General features: G+C 46.3%; 2 protein-coding genes across 2 annotated transcripts in view; one reads left to right on the forward strand and one right to left on the reverse strand.

The window, feature by feature from the left end:
* Positions 1–13567, forward strand: part of LOC131215540 (uncharacterized) — a 61777-nt gene extending 48210 nt beyond the window's left edge. Inside the window, exons 7-9 of the mRNA XM_058209930.1 lie at positions 9264–9388; positions 11181–11356; positions 11425–13567. Coding sequence (XP_058065913.1) covers positions 9264–9388; positions 11181–11356; positions 11425–11428 — 305 coding nt within the window. The 3' untranslated portion in view covers positions 11429–13567. The remainder of the gene's footprint in view (positions 1–9263; positions 9389–11180; positions 11357–11424) is intronic.
* Positions 13568–13743: 176 nt separating this feature from the next.
* LOC131215541 (uncharacterized) lies at positions 13744–17139 on the reverse strand. The gene is made up of 3 exons (XM_058209931.1): positions 17119–17139; positions 14977–15139; positions 13744–14912 (listed from the first exon to the last, which is right to left on the reverse strand). The coding sequence occupies exons 1-3, from the start codon at positions 17137–17139 to the stop codon at positions 13744–13746; spliced, it is 1353 nt and encodes a 450-aa protein (XP_058065914.1).
* Between the last annotated feature and the right edge of the window lie 1154 nt (positions 17140–18293).

Raw genomic sequence — 18293 nt, forward strand, 5'->3', positions numbered from 1 at the left:
ATGTAAGAAAGGGAAAACAGTATAGACTGGAATTTTCTTCCTTTTCGTAACTTTATTCCTCTTTCGTAGTTGAGATCACAAACGTTAGACCGCTCTGGTCTGCTGCTGTTTTGCGACTGACTAAATTCTGCGCTCCGACCTCCTTTTATACTCGAAGTTGTTCTCGGGGTTGTCCTCCGCTAACTCTCGCTCGAGACAACGCCGAGACCTGCCTTCCTACATAAATAAGTTTAAATCATTTCTCAATTTTCTGCAAGCGAATACCCCTGTTTAACAGTTGCCCGGTGTAGACGTGTTTTAGTGAACAACGGTGCAAAGCATAAACGGTGAAGTGAAGACGAAGTGCAGGTGCAAGAGTGTCAAGTGGAAAGCACGGGAGGAATTAACACCTCCTACCCGTGCCCATCGGCCAGCTGCGCAGACACCCTGCTTCAACGCGGGTGCAAAATAAGATAAGTGGCTTTTTCTTTCCCCTTTATCCATTTACCCTCACCCTACCCAACCAATACCTGGGATAGAAAATCCCAACATTTATAATGTCCGCCGGCCCTCCGGGCGCGGACCATTTCCCTCCCGCTATGGGTTCTACCCATAGAGGGAGAACTATCCCCGCCTATATGGACCCTCTGGGTACATGCGGGGAGTTGAAATACCTTGTGCTAAGAAGAAACGATGATGAAAAATTGCAACCCTTCATCACAGGCAAAACCATAATTAACTGTACTGGAACTGATGTAACCGGCAAGCCTTTTGACGAAGGCAAAAAGTATTTAATATCCACGCGTAACGAATCTCACTACAAAAAACTGCTCACCCTCACAAAACTAATGACAGGAGAACCCATCACCATCCTACCCCATGCTACCCTGAATTCGTGCCAGTGCGTGATCTTTTGTAGAGATCTCGAGGGCATGTCTGACGAAGCCATCCAATCGGAACTCGCTCAGCAAAAGGTAACAAAGGTATACCGCTTTCACAAAAGAGTGAACGGGGCCTCTGTCCCCACTCACTCTTTTCTGCTAACGATTGACGCGGTCCAAGCACCACGTTCAATCGACATTGGTCTATATAAGGTCTTTACCCGGACATATTACCCGAAACCCATGCTGTGCGCCAATTGCTTAAGCTTTGGCCACACCCAAAAATATTGCAAGGCCGCAAAGAAGTGTTTCAACTGCAGCAAAGCAGCACACGGAGATTGCTCCGCAGCTACCTGCTGTAATCACTGCAAGGGTAACCATAAACCCAATGCCAGCATTTGCCAGACTTACATTAGAGAAAACTTAATCATAAAAACAAAAATCGACAACAGAGTGAGCGCATATGAGGCCCGCAAAATTGTCGATAGCAATATTCCAACCACCAACTCTGCCCCAACTTATGTCAGCAAAGTCAACAATAGACTAAACACAGATACTAACAAAACCGAAAATAAGAAAGACCAAACCCAATTGGACAGACTAGAAGAAACTCTTAGTAAAGTTCTCAATAGACAAGAAGATTTATTAAAAGAAATCGAAGAGCTCAAGACACAAAATGCTCAGTTACGCGCACGTAACAACGAGCTAGAAAAAGAACAGAAAACACCCCTTATCACCCCATCTTCAACCCGCGCCTCCTCCCCAACCCTCTCACCATCCCCCACTACTTCCTCCTCCTCCCCCTCCAGCTCCGACTCCGAAGCCGAGTCGGAGTGCAGGCCGACGGATGTAGAGATGCATCCCGAGCCTGCTGCGACGGTCAAGAGACCGGTATCGTCTTCTTCGGAAGGCGAGGGACAAAGTCCCAAAAAACCCAATAAAACAAAACCTTCCGCTAAAAGACCCACCCCTAACAAATAAGTTCATCCAAACCCTTAAACCCCCACCTCATCTCCCTAAGCCTCACAGTGGTAGATACAACCTACCAAGCAATTAATAATTCAAATATAGCAATACCCAAGCTAGCAATGTCATGGAACATCAGGGGTCTTAACACAAACCTCGATGAACTAAAACTGCTAACTCACAAACACCAACCACTAATTATCGCTCTCCAAGAAGTCCTAAGTATTAATGATAGTGGGCTCAAAACAAGTCCCCTAAAGGACTTTGCATGGACCCACAAACACTTCACCAACACACACCACACAGTAAGCCTAGGCATACATAACACCTGTCCTCATAACGAAATCCCACTCAACACCACACTTCCTGTCATAGCCATCAGGGCACTAGCCCCAATAGAGTCAACAATAGCTTGTCTATACCTCCCTCACAAACTAACACAGAATGAACTAAACAATAAACTCACTAACCTTCTTGCCCAGCTTCCTCCTCCCATGATTCTGCTTGGTGACTTCAACGCGCACCACAGAGCATGGGGCCACCATATTACCAACCCCAAAGGAAAAATACTGCACCCAATCTTTGACACCAGCCACATAACCCCAATATATAACAGCAAGCCCACATTCATCTCCCAGCTAAACAACAGCAACACCACACTCGATCTCTGTGTCACCTCCCCAGACCTGGTTCCAAAACTCTCCCTAGAAGTTGAATCCGACTTACACGGTAGTGACCACCTCCCCATCACCATACACCTCACCTCCCCGAACAACCATACTACCAATAGCCTCAGACCCAGATGGATTTATGAAAGAGCTGACTGGTCCATTTACCAATCAGCTATTTCCTCCAATCTCAACCCAACTAACCTGGACCCCTCAACCTTCTGCACACTCCTCACCAATGCGGCCAGTTGCAGCATACCACGGACCAGTGGAGTCCCTGGAAAGCGCAACGCCCCATGGTGGAACAAAGAAGTTGCAGAAGCCATCAAGCTCAGAAGAAAAGCTCTCAGAACCCTTCGAAGGGCAAACAAAACACCCGACAACATTTTCACGTCTTACCTTGCCTCTCTTTATCGCGAGGCAAACTCCAAAGCCAAACAAGCCATTAAAATAGCTAAAGAACAGTCATGGGCCACCTTTGTCAGCACTATCGGACCCGAACTCTCTGCCAAAGACATGTGGAAACGTGTCTCTCTCCTCTGCGGCAAAAAGGTCCATAACAACCTTATCCTCCGCCAAAACAATATTCCGATCACAATCCCCACCAACATAGCCAAAGCATTTGCCACGCAATTCCAAAAAGCATCCGCTACCGAGGCGTATGCCAACCCTTTTAAAAAATATAAAATCGAAGCCGAACAAACACCTGTCCCTTTCCCCCAACACAACAACGAGCATTACAATAGTCATTTCAATGCACACGAGTTGCAATGGGCACTACAAAAGTGCTCCGGCAAATCGGCAGGACCAGATGACATTGGTTATCCCTTACTACAAAACCTTCCCCCCGCCGCCAAAACTCAGCTACTAAATATTTACAATAGCATCTGGGTTTCCGGTACTATACCCTCTTCTTGGAAAGAAGGCTACATTGTACCAATACCCAAACCAAACCGTCCCAAACATGAAGTGGGCAGCTATCGCCCCATTTCACTCCTAAACTGCATTAGCAAAGTTTTGGAGCGAATGGTCAATAGAAGACTAGTCCAAGAACTAGAACACAACAATCTTCTCAGCCCTTCCCATTACGCCTATCGTAACGGAAGAGGTACTGAGCCGTACTTCTCAGAACTCCTTAACACCCTTACAAAGGCCAGAGAGAGAAACCACTTCACAGACTGTGCCGTGGTAGACCTCTCCAAAGCCTTCGACCGATCCTGGCGACACGCCATTCTACAACAGCTTGAACGCTGGAAATTCGGAGGTAGAATGGCAAACTACATTAGCAGTTTCCTGAAAGACAGGTACTTTAGAGTACTCATTGGACAGGAAAAATCCGACCAAACGCTCCAAGAGAACGGCGTTCCGCAAGGGGCCATTCTCTCCCCTACTCTTTTCATCATCAGCCTACAATCCCTGCTATGCTCGATCCCCACTAATGTCAGAACATTCATCTATGCAGATGACATTGTCCTCGTCTCGTCCCACAGATCCTCTGCCATAACCAGGAAAAATCTGCAAATAGCTATTTCAAAACTCCAGCAATGGAACAGATTTACAGGATATGAAATATCCCCACAAAAAAGCAAAATCCTAAGTATTTGCAACACACCCCGCCGAAAGGCAAAACCCATACTGTACAACGGGGTTCCGATACCCCAAGTACGGTCAACTAAGATATTAGGAATAGTCATAGACTCCAAATTGAATTTTCTGGCTCACTGTCGCCATCTTAAAGAAGCGACTAAAAGCCACATCAACCTTTTTCGTATGCTCGGATGCGGCAAACACCGCGCAGTCCGCAGCACCCTCATCACAATACTCAAAAACTGGTTCCTTCCAAAACTTCTCTACGGCGCTGAAATATTTAGCTTCGGTGACCAGAGAGTCGTTGAACTCCTCGCACCTATTTACCACACTGCAATTCGGAAAATCTCTGGAGCCTTTTGCACCAGCCCCACCGACTCCACCCTATGTGAGATAGGACTACTACCGTTCCACCTCGTCCTTCTCAAAAAACTAACCGATTCCACAAGCAGACTAATAGAAAAAGGGTTCAAACCCACTAACCTCCTCAAAAGAACAAACAAAACACTCTTCTCCCTAACAAAACAAAAACTCCCCATAACACAAGAACTCCTAAGGCTTGGAACAAGGCCTTGGAACTCAACCCCACCCCAAATAGACTGGACTTTGAAAAACCTCATTCAAAAGAAAAATACCAGCACCAAATCGGCCCAAACCCTACACAAACTAATCTGTATAAAATATCATAACCACAAACACATCTACACTGACGGATCCGTTCACACACCCACAGCAGGTTGTGGCATCCACTCAGACACAGTGGATCGCGCAATCCGACTCCCCGATCACACGTCCATTTTCTCAGCCGAAGCAATAGCCCTCACTATTGCAGCCAATAGACACACTAGCGAGGATCAGTTTAACATTATCTTCACTGACTCCGCAAGTGTCCTACAGGCCCTGGAAAAGGGATCCATAAAAGACCCCTTTATACAACACCTTGAAAATACCCTATCACAAAACACGACCCTCTGTTGGATCCCCGGTCACTCCGGAATCCAAGGGAATACAATAGCCGACGACCTCGCTAATCAAGCCAGACTCCAAACCGACCCAATGCAAATAGCACCCTCTCGAAGGGATGCTTCGAAAATAATCTCCGAAAACATTTCCAATCACTGGCAACGAGAATGGAACAAAAGCACCCGATCTCTCAGATACATTAAAACATCCATCCTCCCCTGGACGGACAACACCTCCAGCCAACACCAAAAAGTCCTATCTCGGCTGAGAATAGGACACACCAGACTAACACATTCCCATCTATTAGGCCCAGCTCCATCCAGTAAGCCTCTATGTCAGTTCTGCGGAACTGACATTACAGTAACCCATTTACTTGTGGACTGCTATGGATACTCCACAGAAAGATCCATTTGTAAAATAGACCAGGACATATCCCAAATCCTCTCCAACCATCCTAACCAGGAACGCAAACTACTAAATTTCCTCAGAAGAACCGGATTATACACCCAAATCTGAATACTTTCAGATAAACTTCAACCAGCAACAACTTCAAGGACAGACTACAATAGCCAACTAAGAGACGAATGAAGCCCCGTGCTCAAAGTCTCTATAATAACACAACAACAACATGCAAGCGAATAATGTCTCATTTTGTAAGTGTCAAAGCTTTTAGTAAAAGTTAACAATTTGTAGAATAACATTTTCACTTTTGAAAAGACAAGTAATCGATAGTTTAAATACAAACACTCCATCGATAACCATATACAGTGCAATGCGATAGAGGCTTTGCCTTCGCTGAGACCGATCGGTTCAACTCGCATTTCCAATGACCGATTTCTTCATTCCCTAGTCGAATCGCAATCTTTCGTACGGCTGGAACAGTTGCCCACTGGGGCGTAGTTGTTGTGGCAAACGATTAACCAGTGCCGCTTTGCTGACACGTGCAACAATGTGGCAAATAAATTAAGCACTTAATAAAGGCCCCGCCAACATCGGAGCGCGTAATGACTGTGCTGACGCTGACGAAGTGCGTGCCACTAATTTATAGGTAATGCAATTAAACAACCAAAAAGGCCAGCGTTCGGTCACGATGGAGCTCAAGCCACACGTCTCCGCCAGATCCACGCCCTCTCCGACGGTTCGCCATCACACGGTACCTGCGCACGCTTGACAGCAGGCGGCGGACAGCTTTATTGACGATCCGCATCGACAGGAGCGTAGCGCAGCGATCGGTGGCTGCCGCGGGTTCGTCGCCTGTCACAGGTGCGCACCCAGCTCTCCGAAGACTACGATGCGACGATGGCCACGGTCCCTGCTGGAGACACGTTGGCTCGTGTAAGAAACCGCGTGACACCGTGTTTGGGCCGGCGTAAGGTGTGACGACAGGCTGCACCCGTTGCCTGTGCATTCGCACGTCCGTCAGATGTCCATCACTGTCACCGTCAGTGTCAGTGGTTGACAAAAACCAACAGGACGGACGGCGAACGAACGATCGCAGGAGTCGATCGCTCTGGTCGCACGTCACTATCGATATCACGCCGGCGCGAGAAGACGCATTCAGTGGCGTGTTTGCAGCATAAACGCGATGCGCATTCTTCACTCGCCGTGCCCCATTCAGAAACTGCGATGGAATCGTTTCTTTATGCGGTGCAATTTGAATCTAGAGCAACGTTTTCGCTCAGCATTTGATACAGAAAAGTATTCGAGAATCGAGCCTTCAAGCCGCAAGACCGACAGGTAATCTCGTATTTGCTCTCGACTCGACCAGACGGAAAAGCCGGCCATATTGAAAAACCGTCCCATTCAGTCGGGTTCCGTTCGGAAGTTCCTTTTCGTGTTCACGCGCTCCTTCCTGCTGCCGAGGAATGGAATTGCAAAATGCGCGCCATCCACTCGGAACGTCGGAATGTGTTGTCAACTGGCGCCTCCTGGTGAACCGGAAAAAATCCCTTCAAATGAGTGTTGGGCGAATGAGAAGAAAAAAAAACCAGCCCCTTGGCTGTCACGCTGTCCAGCAGCAGCAGGCAGGACTAAAAACTGCCTGCGGCCCGTAAAGCCGGAAGCATGAGAGTGGCGTAAAATCGCTAAGCCGCTCGGTGCTGCAGAAAGCCCGAGGTACGTTCTTCGGCCGGTCGGCTGATTTTCCTGTTTCAATCCTGCTCTGGCGACCGCTTCCCTGCCGCGAACGATTTCCAACAGCGCTGGACTGCATTTTTCGATCCATATCTTACATACGTATGTGGGGCCAACAAATCGAGAAATGCATATCTTCGATGAAAGTGGAGCCTTTTCTTTTCGCTTCGCACACGCGTAATGTATTCCTGCCGTATGTCGATTGAGTATCATATCTGTAAAATATGTCAATTGCAAGCACAATTAAGATCAATCACAAGCTGCATACCGCATGCATGTCGTCGCTTATCTGGCGTATTTGACAAAGAAATCTGCTGCAATCATTCGACTCGTGCGTAATTGAATTGTGCGGCCAATCGGTCAACCACAATCTGCAATGCGATTGTTTCAGCACCTGAGAGGCGTGTTATGTTGAAAACATAATTTTTCAATTTGCTTTCCCAAGATAACTGTCACTCCAGCCGTCGGTTTACCGCCATATTCGTATCGTACCTCACAGCCATCGGGAGATATTAATGAAAAACTTCGGTCGGAACAGAACATCCAAACCGAACGTGAGCACGGTTGGTATGCAACAATGTTGCCAGTGGAGAGTTGTTACCGCATTCCTTCGTACATGGTACGCCCTCGGGTTGCTGTCGCGATCATCAAGTTTTGCGTCCCGGTCGAGGACGATGAAACAGTGTTGCACTTATGCACTCGAGATTCGAGACGACAGTGGTTGCCTTCGGGTTGTAAATATGTTTCGATTAAACTTTTGGCACTGACAAACCGGACCGGACGGACGGACCGTCGCCAAGAACACGAACGCGGATCTGAGTGCATTGTAGTTGGGCCTGACTCCTCCAGACGGCATGACGTAATTGGCATGGTCCGGGATGGTCGCACGATGGACGAAAGTTTCAGGCGAGGTTCTATTAGTTGTGCTCCGTACGGAGAACTCTCATCCACTTGTCTCACGGAGCTCATCTAGAACGTAGAACCTTTCCTTAATTCGATATTGTATTCGATTATGAATGCGAAAATCGATTCATTGCATCAAAATGCGAATCCTGGCGTCACTGTGGTCACGAAATTGTGCCAGAAGTTGTTTCGTGCACGACACAATATCGAGTAAATACCGATCAAAGGCAAAGCGTTGCACCGATCTTCGTTCAATTCCGGTAATATAAAAAATGATAACAATACTTATTTTATAATTAACAGCATCACAAAAAATTATCTTTCCTCCAGGTTTCCAGGCTGAATTTTGCTGATTTTATTCATCAGTTTTACGAGCCTTAATTAACCTAGAAACTTTAACGACTTTTAATTAACATGCTTAAAGCATTGCTCCTTTACGCTTTGATCCGAGGATCCGAAGCCAGACAACTCGAATGTCCGCTCGAATTGCGAAAACCTTCCGACATCGGATCGATGCGACATAAAATGCGACTATTTTTCTCCCGTTACCGGTTTTTCTTTTCTGCATTCAAAGAGCAGAGAAAAAAAAATGAACGAATGCAAAGAAGATAAACCGAGATGCTATAAAAGTCAGTTGAAACGGTTGGCCGTGTCTACGGTAAAAATAAAATTAGTCGTAAAAATATTGATGGCCCCAAGTGGTAGCCCTTCCGATCGCGCCATCCCCCACCCCGGTCCGGTCGACTCAAGTCGGCGGCACGATCGAAGTGCATTTCGAGGTGCAGCCCGAAATCCTAATGCAGCTGTGCAATGGTTTTGATGCGCAACGGATCCGCCGCGTTCCGCGTGGGGTGCGCCCGGTCCCGCGCCAAATTATGTCTACAATCTACGATTCGGGCATAAATTAAATGATCGTGTCGTAAAAAAAGAAATCTTCTGAGCGCAGCGAAGCGAACAAAAACACAACCGTCCGAGGATGCGCCATAAACTTCCAAACTCCACCAAATTGCCTTTTAATTGGGATCGCCGCCGTGCGCCCTTTCGCCCTCCGTTCCAGGTCGTTCCACCGTCCGCCACATTATTGCGGCCTTATCTTTCCTTTTCTTGCGATTTACAACTTCTTTCTTTTCATGCTCACGCTTTTTTCTTCTATTTTCTTTTCGGCACTTCCATCCCTTTCCAGAGGCCGCCACTTGCGATACGATCAAGTGCAAGGATCGGCAGCACTGTCTAACGGACCTCAAAACGCATAAGCCGCGCTGCGTCAGTTGCAGCTACAAGTGTCCCCGGATGAAACGCCAGCAGCAGGTGAGTCTGTGCTCTTGTCTTGCTCTTCTTGCGCTTCTGCGCAACCGCTTCTTGACCGGCGGAATTCGCTTGCGCGCCCAGCAAACGGTGAAACACAAACGACTTTCAAACGACTTGCGGCGACCGACCGACCACCAGTCCCTGCTGGCCGCAGTTGTCGCCGACCCATTCTATTGGTGATTGATGCATTCTGTCTGCCGATCTCTCCCGTAGCCCCGCGCCAGTGGGCCCAGGATCCTTCCCGCTTCGTCACCGCGAAAACGAAAAAGGGCAACATTTGAAAACGAATCGCAGTAGCGATTTTTTGTTGGCGAAACCGGCGGAACATGCAAATTCGAATCCACGCTCATCCGCGTTCACCAACGCCGCCGATCGTGGTTCGATTGCCTAATGCACGGCCGATCGCGATCGATCGATCGGTTGTAGAAAAGTTCGACCAACGCGGCAACAGTATTCCCACACGCCGCGGTGCGCGTTTCATTCGACGCGAATAAACCCCCATTATGCTTTCAATCGTCCAGCAACGGCGGCTGGCCTGGCGCAAATCCTTGCGTCCCTGTGCGTCTCGTACGCTGCAGTTCCAGACATGCGCGCCCATTGTGATGCGCCATTCTTTCGTGCTTCCCGTCAGCCGGGGCCAACGCGGAACTTTGGTGTGATCATAATTCATGCTCAGTTCCAATGTAGCCTAACTTACGAGCCGCGGGATTGGAGAGAATCGTCGGCGTTTTCCCGTGGTTCCCGATTTGGTCGGCTCCCTTGAGGGAGGTTCTACTTCAACGTTAGTGACAGCAAAAGGTTACAAAGGTTGTCCCACTGTTTGTTTGTTGAGGGTTGAGGGTTTGTTGAGCCATTTGTTCCACGAGCAAATGATAAGTTTTGAAATTAATTCTGCAACAGAAGCTTTCCACTCTTGCAATTAGAAGTTTCAAATTGTATGACCTTTTAATCGATATTTTCCACAAAAATATCGCACTGAACATTTCTTACCGTTTGTAACATAGTGATAGAGGTTCTAAAATGTTTCAAATACCGCACTCCCAATATTCTGTACGCTTCCTTCCTTTGGTGATAAGTCGACTCGCCCCGTAGGAAGGACCTCCTGCCAAGCGGATCACCTTCCCAGGAGGAAGATTAATGTAAGCCCCAACGCTTGGTCACTCGTGCCACGCCGATTGAGACAGTCGTCCGGTTTCGCGAAGTCTCGCCTGCGCCTTCAGAATTTATTGCCAAACAAAAAATCAGCCACAAATAAGACGACAGACACCTGCAGCCTGTCGAGCGTTTGGACTGCACTTTGCGGTCATCGATGCACCCCGATGGCGGGCGGTGTTGTTGGCACGCAGACGAACCGCGACAGTGATGGAGATATTGGTAGGCTGGCTGTCAACGGGCTGTTCCTGGCCGCGGGCGCGTGGGACACAAGAAATCAGGAACCTTGTGTCAGCCGGTCGGGCTTTGTGAATTGTGCTCATTGTGGCCGTTACCGAAAGCTTGTGAATAAATTTCAATTGTCGTTTCGCACACATTTTTCATTCATTGTGCAGTCGTTCCCTCTTTTCATTCAAGCTTTTTATTTCTCAAAAGACCGAAGCACACGTATATCCTTTATCGAACCGGCATTATACTATTCGATTTATTACGGTCTCCAATTCCGTTGTACTAATGGCAGAATATTAGCCAGAAAGCTATTAAAAATATATTTTATTTTCACAATAGATTTTATTGCATTTTCATTTGTCACTTGAAAAATCTAGGAATAATCTAATACATTTTCAACTTTCACTAACAGAGCAACGGAAAACCGTTCCGCAACGCCAAAAACAAACATCTTCAGGAGCCACCGAACGTGAAGCTGTGCGGGACCAACAACCGAACATATCACTCTCGGTGCCACATGCTGAAGGACTCCTGCAACACCGGTTTCTACATTGACGTACAGTACAGTGGCACGTGCGCTTTCGGAAGGTACGAGCATGGCGGACACGCTTAGTGGTGATCTGCAAATAAACCGTTTCGTTCATTACTCTTCAAAGGTAAAACACTGAACATCGTGATTAGCATTTTTGTCGGATCATTCGAGGAGAGCCATCACGATCCTGGCGGCATGGCGGCACACCCGAACTGAGCTACTTCAGCCACGCAGAGGCCATTCTCGTCGCCCATTTGCCCGCGGGCACTAGCGACTAGACCAACATGAAACATAACCGACCCTTGGTAGCAAGATAGCGTTGTGTAGATAATATTCATATCCCCGTTCAAACCACTCAATATTTCAATGTAAATTCGAACACACACAGCAATGTACTACACCCAAACACAAACAAAATGTCGCACACAACGTTAGCCGCTCGTTATTATTTATGGATCTTTTCGCTGTAAGTTATTTATTGCAATCACAATCGTAGATGTTAAAGGAAACGACAGAATTCGAGCCTCGAGTACGAATTCGAATCCGTGTACATAAAAATAATGACCATCTATTCGAAGCCACTACACACAAAACCCAGAGGAACATTAGGCTCTCGCTCCTAGAAAACTCTTTGTTTTTTTAAATTATTAATCTACAACCTTTAGCACTATTTATTGACCGATAACGCCACTCGGTGAGCCTTCAGCGGGCGAGTTAATGGTTCACTATAGGAAGGTGTAAAGAAAGCAAAAGCAAAGAAAATTCACACGTAACAAAGATAAATTTATGACACAAAACATTATTTTGTCGATAAGATTTCATTGGAATCGAAACCAAAAACAAACAGCTGAGGAAGAAAACAAAACCAGAGGGAAACTAATGTACTTTAACTACCGAATAAAGCAAGGAACTTCGGAACCAAAAACCAAGAAAACAGAAACATAAAAAGAACTCTAAAGTACACAAGTGGGAGCATACAAGTATCGTATTGATTGATGATCCATGAAGTATTCGTTGTACTGTATTTTATCACCTTTCTAACCGCATTGATGGCAACAGATTTGCTACAATTCTGCGTGTAGTTGCTGGAGCATGCTGGCAAGTTTGGTGAAACCTGAATGCCTCTATCAGTCGCGGGCTAGAGGCTAGAAAATTTAGCATAATTTCCTCACCCAACAAAAAACGGCAACATAAAAAATTGCCCCCGCGATCACACTTGATTGACACACGTAGCGTGGTGGATAAGCGGTTTTAAACAAAGAATTTTAATCAACTTCAAACTGTTTAGAACAATTCAACTATCCAATGAGCGTTACAGAGTGGACGAAACGGGAAGAGAAAACAAAACCCAAAGGAACGTATCAGAGAAGTGTTTACTCAAAACCCTCCACTAATAGCGATTAGTGTGGATACGACTTCTAGGAAGCAGCAAACTGTATTAACCTTTGACTGATTTTAAACAAACAAGCAACAAAGAATACAAAACGCATGCAAATAGAGAAAACAGTTAAATATAAAATAGAAACACAGAAACAAAAAAAAAAACAAAATAAGCAGTAGACGTAGTTCTTCTAAAAATACCGAAAAAGATGATAACACTTCGTTAAAGTCACTTCTATCACAACGGTGAAGGCGAAAAGCAGAGAGTGTAAGCGAACGAAGCAACTGGCGCAGTAAGGATGCAAAATAGATAGATAGAGAAAGAGAAACAGAGGAGAACGAGAAAGAGAAAGGCGGGACAGAACGACAGAGAAGAGTCAATAGAGTGAACCGTCAACCTTGTTGGTATTAGAAAATTATTGCATTAAATTATATCTAGAATATGGGAAACAAAAAAGTCTGCAAATTTGGTTTAGTCAGTTTTTGGGGAACGTCACCGGATCCGCCGGCTAACCAAAATCAAAGTCAAACTCATAGTCTATAGCCCGTTTCACCGTAGAGCGTTTGCCCGGACGGGCCCACAACCCCCCTTTTTGTGGAACTCTCTCTATAGTTCTGATTAAGGAGCAAACTTAGTAACGAATAGCAAATGTAGAAGTTCGTATGTCAATTTTGAACCACTCTTTTCGACCTACGCGGAAAATAAATCTAAACAGTTGAAACAAAACAATCACACAAAACACAGAAACGACGAATCAAGTATTCTCTCGACAACCAAGCCGAGCCCACGAAGTATCGAGCAAAGACCCCCGAATGGCCAAATGTGGGTGGCTACATACACGATACAGCAGCTACATCAGCACACAAACAGACTCACACACACACCCCTGCAGAAACACAAATCTAGTAAAATAAATGTTTATTCATGTTGATAAAACTAGTTCGCGTACGCGTCTTTCTCGTGGCGTTTTGGGTTTCAAGGTCTCGAGTGATCGAGTCCCATTTCGAATGGGTAAAGTTTTTTATAAATAATTTTCGAATAAATAAAGCTTAGTCACGTACACTACTTCTCCCCAGCCTTGCCATTCTGGCCCATCTCCGTCGCCGGCTCGTCCTCGATGGGTTCACTGGGGATCGGAGTCACCGTACCGTACATGACCTGCCGTTTTCGATTCTCGAGAAAATCATCGAACCAATCCATGCTATCGCGCGTCTTCAGCTTGTTGCGCTTCTTGGTTGTCCCCGTCAGGCGGCGCCGCCTGGTGGTCGGAACGTGCTGCAGTCCCCCCGGTCCCCAGGCCCCCGATCCAATTGGCATGTCCCCGAGAATGTTCGTTGGCCGGTTGGACGACAGAAGCTGTTGGTGTTGTGGTGGCTGCGATAGCCCTAGCGGGACACCCGGCATCGGAAAGCGGTTCTGTCCCAACCAACTTCCGAACGGATTGTTCGATTGTTGAAACTGTTGGAAGGGATTTTGGGCGTTGTTGAGGAAGTTACCGAATGGACCGTTCGGTTGCGTCAGCTGCTGGTAGCCACTCTGAAGGGAGTTACCGAACTGATCGAGCGGGTTCTGCTGTGGCAGGATCTGCGGGAAGCTGGTCTGTAGGTTTTGGTAAAGATTGTAAGGATTAAGACTGGCCGGGAACTGGTTGATGAAGTTGCTAAAGCCTCCGGAATTGGCGGGTGCATCGTACAGTGCTCCGGATGGGTGCTGTGGTGCCAAGTGCCCTGGCGGTGCCGTGTGCTGTGGTGGAGGTGGTGCCGGTATACCGTAAGGATACTGTGCCAGACCTTGGGCAGGGCTGTATTGCTGGTTATGCAAATGGCCGACGATGGCCGCCGCATACTGCGGATCAATGACTCCCGCATCGAGGATCGGGCTGTACGTGGGATTAAGGTTGATCTGTTGCTGCTGAAGAGCGGCCATCACGGCAGGATTCATCGTACTGGCCTGTTGCTCGAACGCGGGGAAATAACGATCCTGGGCCGAGCCTCCAGGACCACCGGCCGGGAACGATGCCACCGTATGGCCATCCGCACGGCGTATCTCGGTTTTCGCCCGGTAACCCAAACCGTCAGCCACGTAGTTCGTTATGAGCACCGATCCGTCCGGTTGAACATACCCGTACGATCCCCGAACGGTGCCATTGTGAAGTTTCTCCTCGTCCCGAAACTGAACATTGCCACTCTGGGGATCCTCCACTTCGTACCCGAATGCGTACGTTCCAGGACCTTAAAAACGAAGCAATCTTTTCAGATGACTTTCAAACCACTTACAACGGTTTGCAGCTCCTACCATAAGGGTCAATGAAGTTGTACATTGGACTTTCGAGACTTTGAATCCGCTGAGCAACCGGTGAAAGCTGCGGAAAGTTGCGTGCTAGTTTTGCTGTCCGTTGTCGATTGACTGGTGCTGTGTCGGTTGCATAGATGCAGGCGATTACGGCCGCGAACAGAACCTGATGAACGGACCGAGAACGATGAAAGTGAAATTACGAATCAAATTTGCAACATGTCTTAAATGCCTGAAATTATGTCTAGAAATGTTTCGAAACTATAGCATTTCTTTAATTAATTGCGCTTCGGATTGTCTTGAAGTTTAGTTGTCAGCCAGTTACTGTTAAAATAAAAGTTTTACATTTATATTAACAAAAATAACACAATTATGCCAACAATTAGTGGCAGTGCAAAAATTTAATAACAAACAATTTGATTATTAAAATACCACTCTCTCCTTTTCCATCAGTAGTAACGAAAAGATTTCAGGAGTAATTGATCAACTTTGAGCTTATACCTTGAGCGACACACAATTTTAAGCTGGTCAGTAATGTGTGCTTTTCTTTTAGTCCTGTCAATCCGAGCCGAAACTTCAATGTTTCAACGTAAAGCCATTCCATCAATCATCTCTTGCACTGCGAACTTCGACTTCAAAGTTTAACAACACAATAATTTCCGTATAATTGATGACACCGACCTCGCACCGCAATTAAAGTATCGCTTGAATCGCGGCACCAAGTGGCACTCCGCGGCACTTGAGAGTCAATTCGCAAACATCTCATCTTTCCCGCCCAACAGGCGATCGCGATCGCGTGTAGGATGTCACAGGTTTTAGCTGTCGTGGCAACCGAAACGACGAATCAAGTGATTCAATCCTCCCACTGCACGAGCGGCGAACTTTTTCCCACCTCAAAAAATGGAAAGACAACACTGTTTACTGGTAGAACGTCAAAAATGGAAGCGGTACTTTCACAGCGGGATGAACTGCACCCGAACGGAGCATCAGCACCCCGATGCTGTCGGTAATTGGCATCGCCGGCCCAACCCTTAACGCCAGATCGCTCGCATCGTAATTAAATCGCGATCCCGACGGCCAAACGTCACTCGAGCGGATTGGTTGACTCCCACGGGGACGGGTCAACGAACGATCGCAAGAAGTTTGACGGTTCACCGGATTCTGATCTGCTCTCTGGCGTCCAAGTAAACCTGTTCTATGAACCGTATGTAGGCCACCGTGTAGCCCAAAATGGTACTGACCACTTTCGGGCCCGGCTGATGATGATGCCGGGTCTTAGAATAGCGCAAGGAAGTCGCCTAATGAGGCTGGTTGGTCAGTCATTCGGAGAATTAGGAAGGAACACGAGCAGGCAGCAGTTTCATTGACCTAATCCGCAATTATATTCGACTTAGTAGAGCTTACGAGCAAATGACTTCCGCGGTGCTTTGGTGGTGTCGGGCGATCTGCTGACAATCGCTAGGTGATCGCAATTTTACGACGAAACTCAACACATAACCGAGGATCGTAAAACTGGGATCAACATGCGAATTTTATGTTTCTATTTCTGCGATAAGCATGTGCTCCACCGTATATTTACGAAGTGTCAGTTTGACTACTTTTTGTAGCGTGCAGCTTGATTATTAATATGCTTCAATTCCGTCTTTTCACTTTCTCACACATGTTCTTACAGTTTCTTTTTGATGAACATTATCACGGTTCCAATTTCTGATATTACTGTTACTATCGGAAAAATTAAGCTTGAGAGCTCTGCTTAAGCTTGAGCTTTGAAAATTGAATTTGGAACTCCAAACAGTTGTATTTTTTCTGTTTCTCAAAAATATTATTTGATCAGTCACTACAATCACTTCACGATCACGCGATGTTCATTTTCATAGTACTTGTCCGGGATTATGATTCAAAAATCGCTTGTCTTGTCTCACATTTTCTATTTGTCAATAGTTTGCAGAAGATATTATTTTTTCTACCTTACTTTAGTTATTATGAATTATGTATAAAAATATTGATTTTTTAATCATTATTGAAATAAATATTTAACAAAGTTAAAGTTAAGTTAAAGTCATTCATAATATTCAAACGATTTTAATAATTACTTGATTCGCAATTGTATAAATAATATCTAGATAATACAAATTTCACACTCACCGAGCACACCAATTTCCTCATGATTGCAGCGGAATTGTTATTATCTGTGTAGTTTTTTATTCGTTGTTACGTCGTTGTTACTACAACCATTCACAGCTTAGCCGGAAAAACCGCACAACAGGTAACAGTTTTCAATTCTAGCACGGCACGATAATTTGTCCCATTACACGAACGATGTTGAGGAGGAAAAGTAGAACTTCCGTCCCTCACAGCACCAACACTTTGACTCAAACGCTCCCGGGACCGGTGCAGGGTTAGTTCCTACCGGATGTTCACCCTCGACCAGACTGATCTGCGGTCAGCGTTTGGCGTATGTATTTATAAATAATTTTGGCGGTTAGCATCTGCCAACAAAATGGCCAGAAGCGTTGGGTTGGCTCGCGTCGCCCCGTCGGGTGTTGCGCTGTTTGCGGAATTGCGGAAACGAAAGTGTGCTTTTTTTATTGCCCCGTCCGGACCGCCGGGGTGTGATCAAAAGAATGCTTTCTTCGGTTTCACATCTCCCGTCGTCGGCGTCGTCGGAGTGACGAATTGCAAACGGTCGGTTTATGAGCGTTAAAAGCTGTGCCCGGCGTGAGAAAGATGAGTCGCTGCATGAGCATAATTATTGTGCCACTTTTAGAACATTGTGTGCTGCATTCGACAGACTCTACTGAGGTTGAAGTTGTGGTTAATGTTTTCTTACAATTTCTAAATCATTATAAGCTAATAAATGTCCAACGACATTTAAACATACTGTTGAATATTGAAACGTGCATTATCCGCTTCAAGCTCGTCTCCCGATTCGCAGCACCGATTAATGAGAGTACGAAGAAAACGTCTCCTACTGCGAATCGTGGCGCCCATTCGGTAGCATCTTCAAGCGATCATTTCTCAAACCTTCGATGTCCACACTGAATCCATTTGTCAGCGAGTTCGATCAATGGGCGATAGGGTGGGCGTAATGTGGTAATAATGCAAGCAAACAAGATGCATCATTTGGGATTTAAAAAAAGTCGACCAGTCTTCGACCCAGGAACGGGTACCGTTTAGTGGCACAAACTGCTAGGAGCAGAGATTTAAATGACAGCCTGACAAATGTAGGCACCAAAGAACAATGCTAAGTGACGATGGGATTAAACGGCCGAGAAATTTATTGCAAGCTTTAGCGAACGTGAGTCACAGCGGGAGCCTAA

This window comes from Anopheles bellator, chromosome 1, assembly GCF_943735745.2.
Source record: "Anopheles bellator chromosome 1, idAnoBellAS_SP24_06.2, whole genome shotgun sequence".
NCBI classification, from domain to species: Eukaryota; Metazoa; Arthropoda; class Insecta; order Diptera; family Culicidae; genus Anopheles; species Anopheles bellator.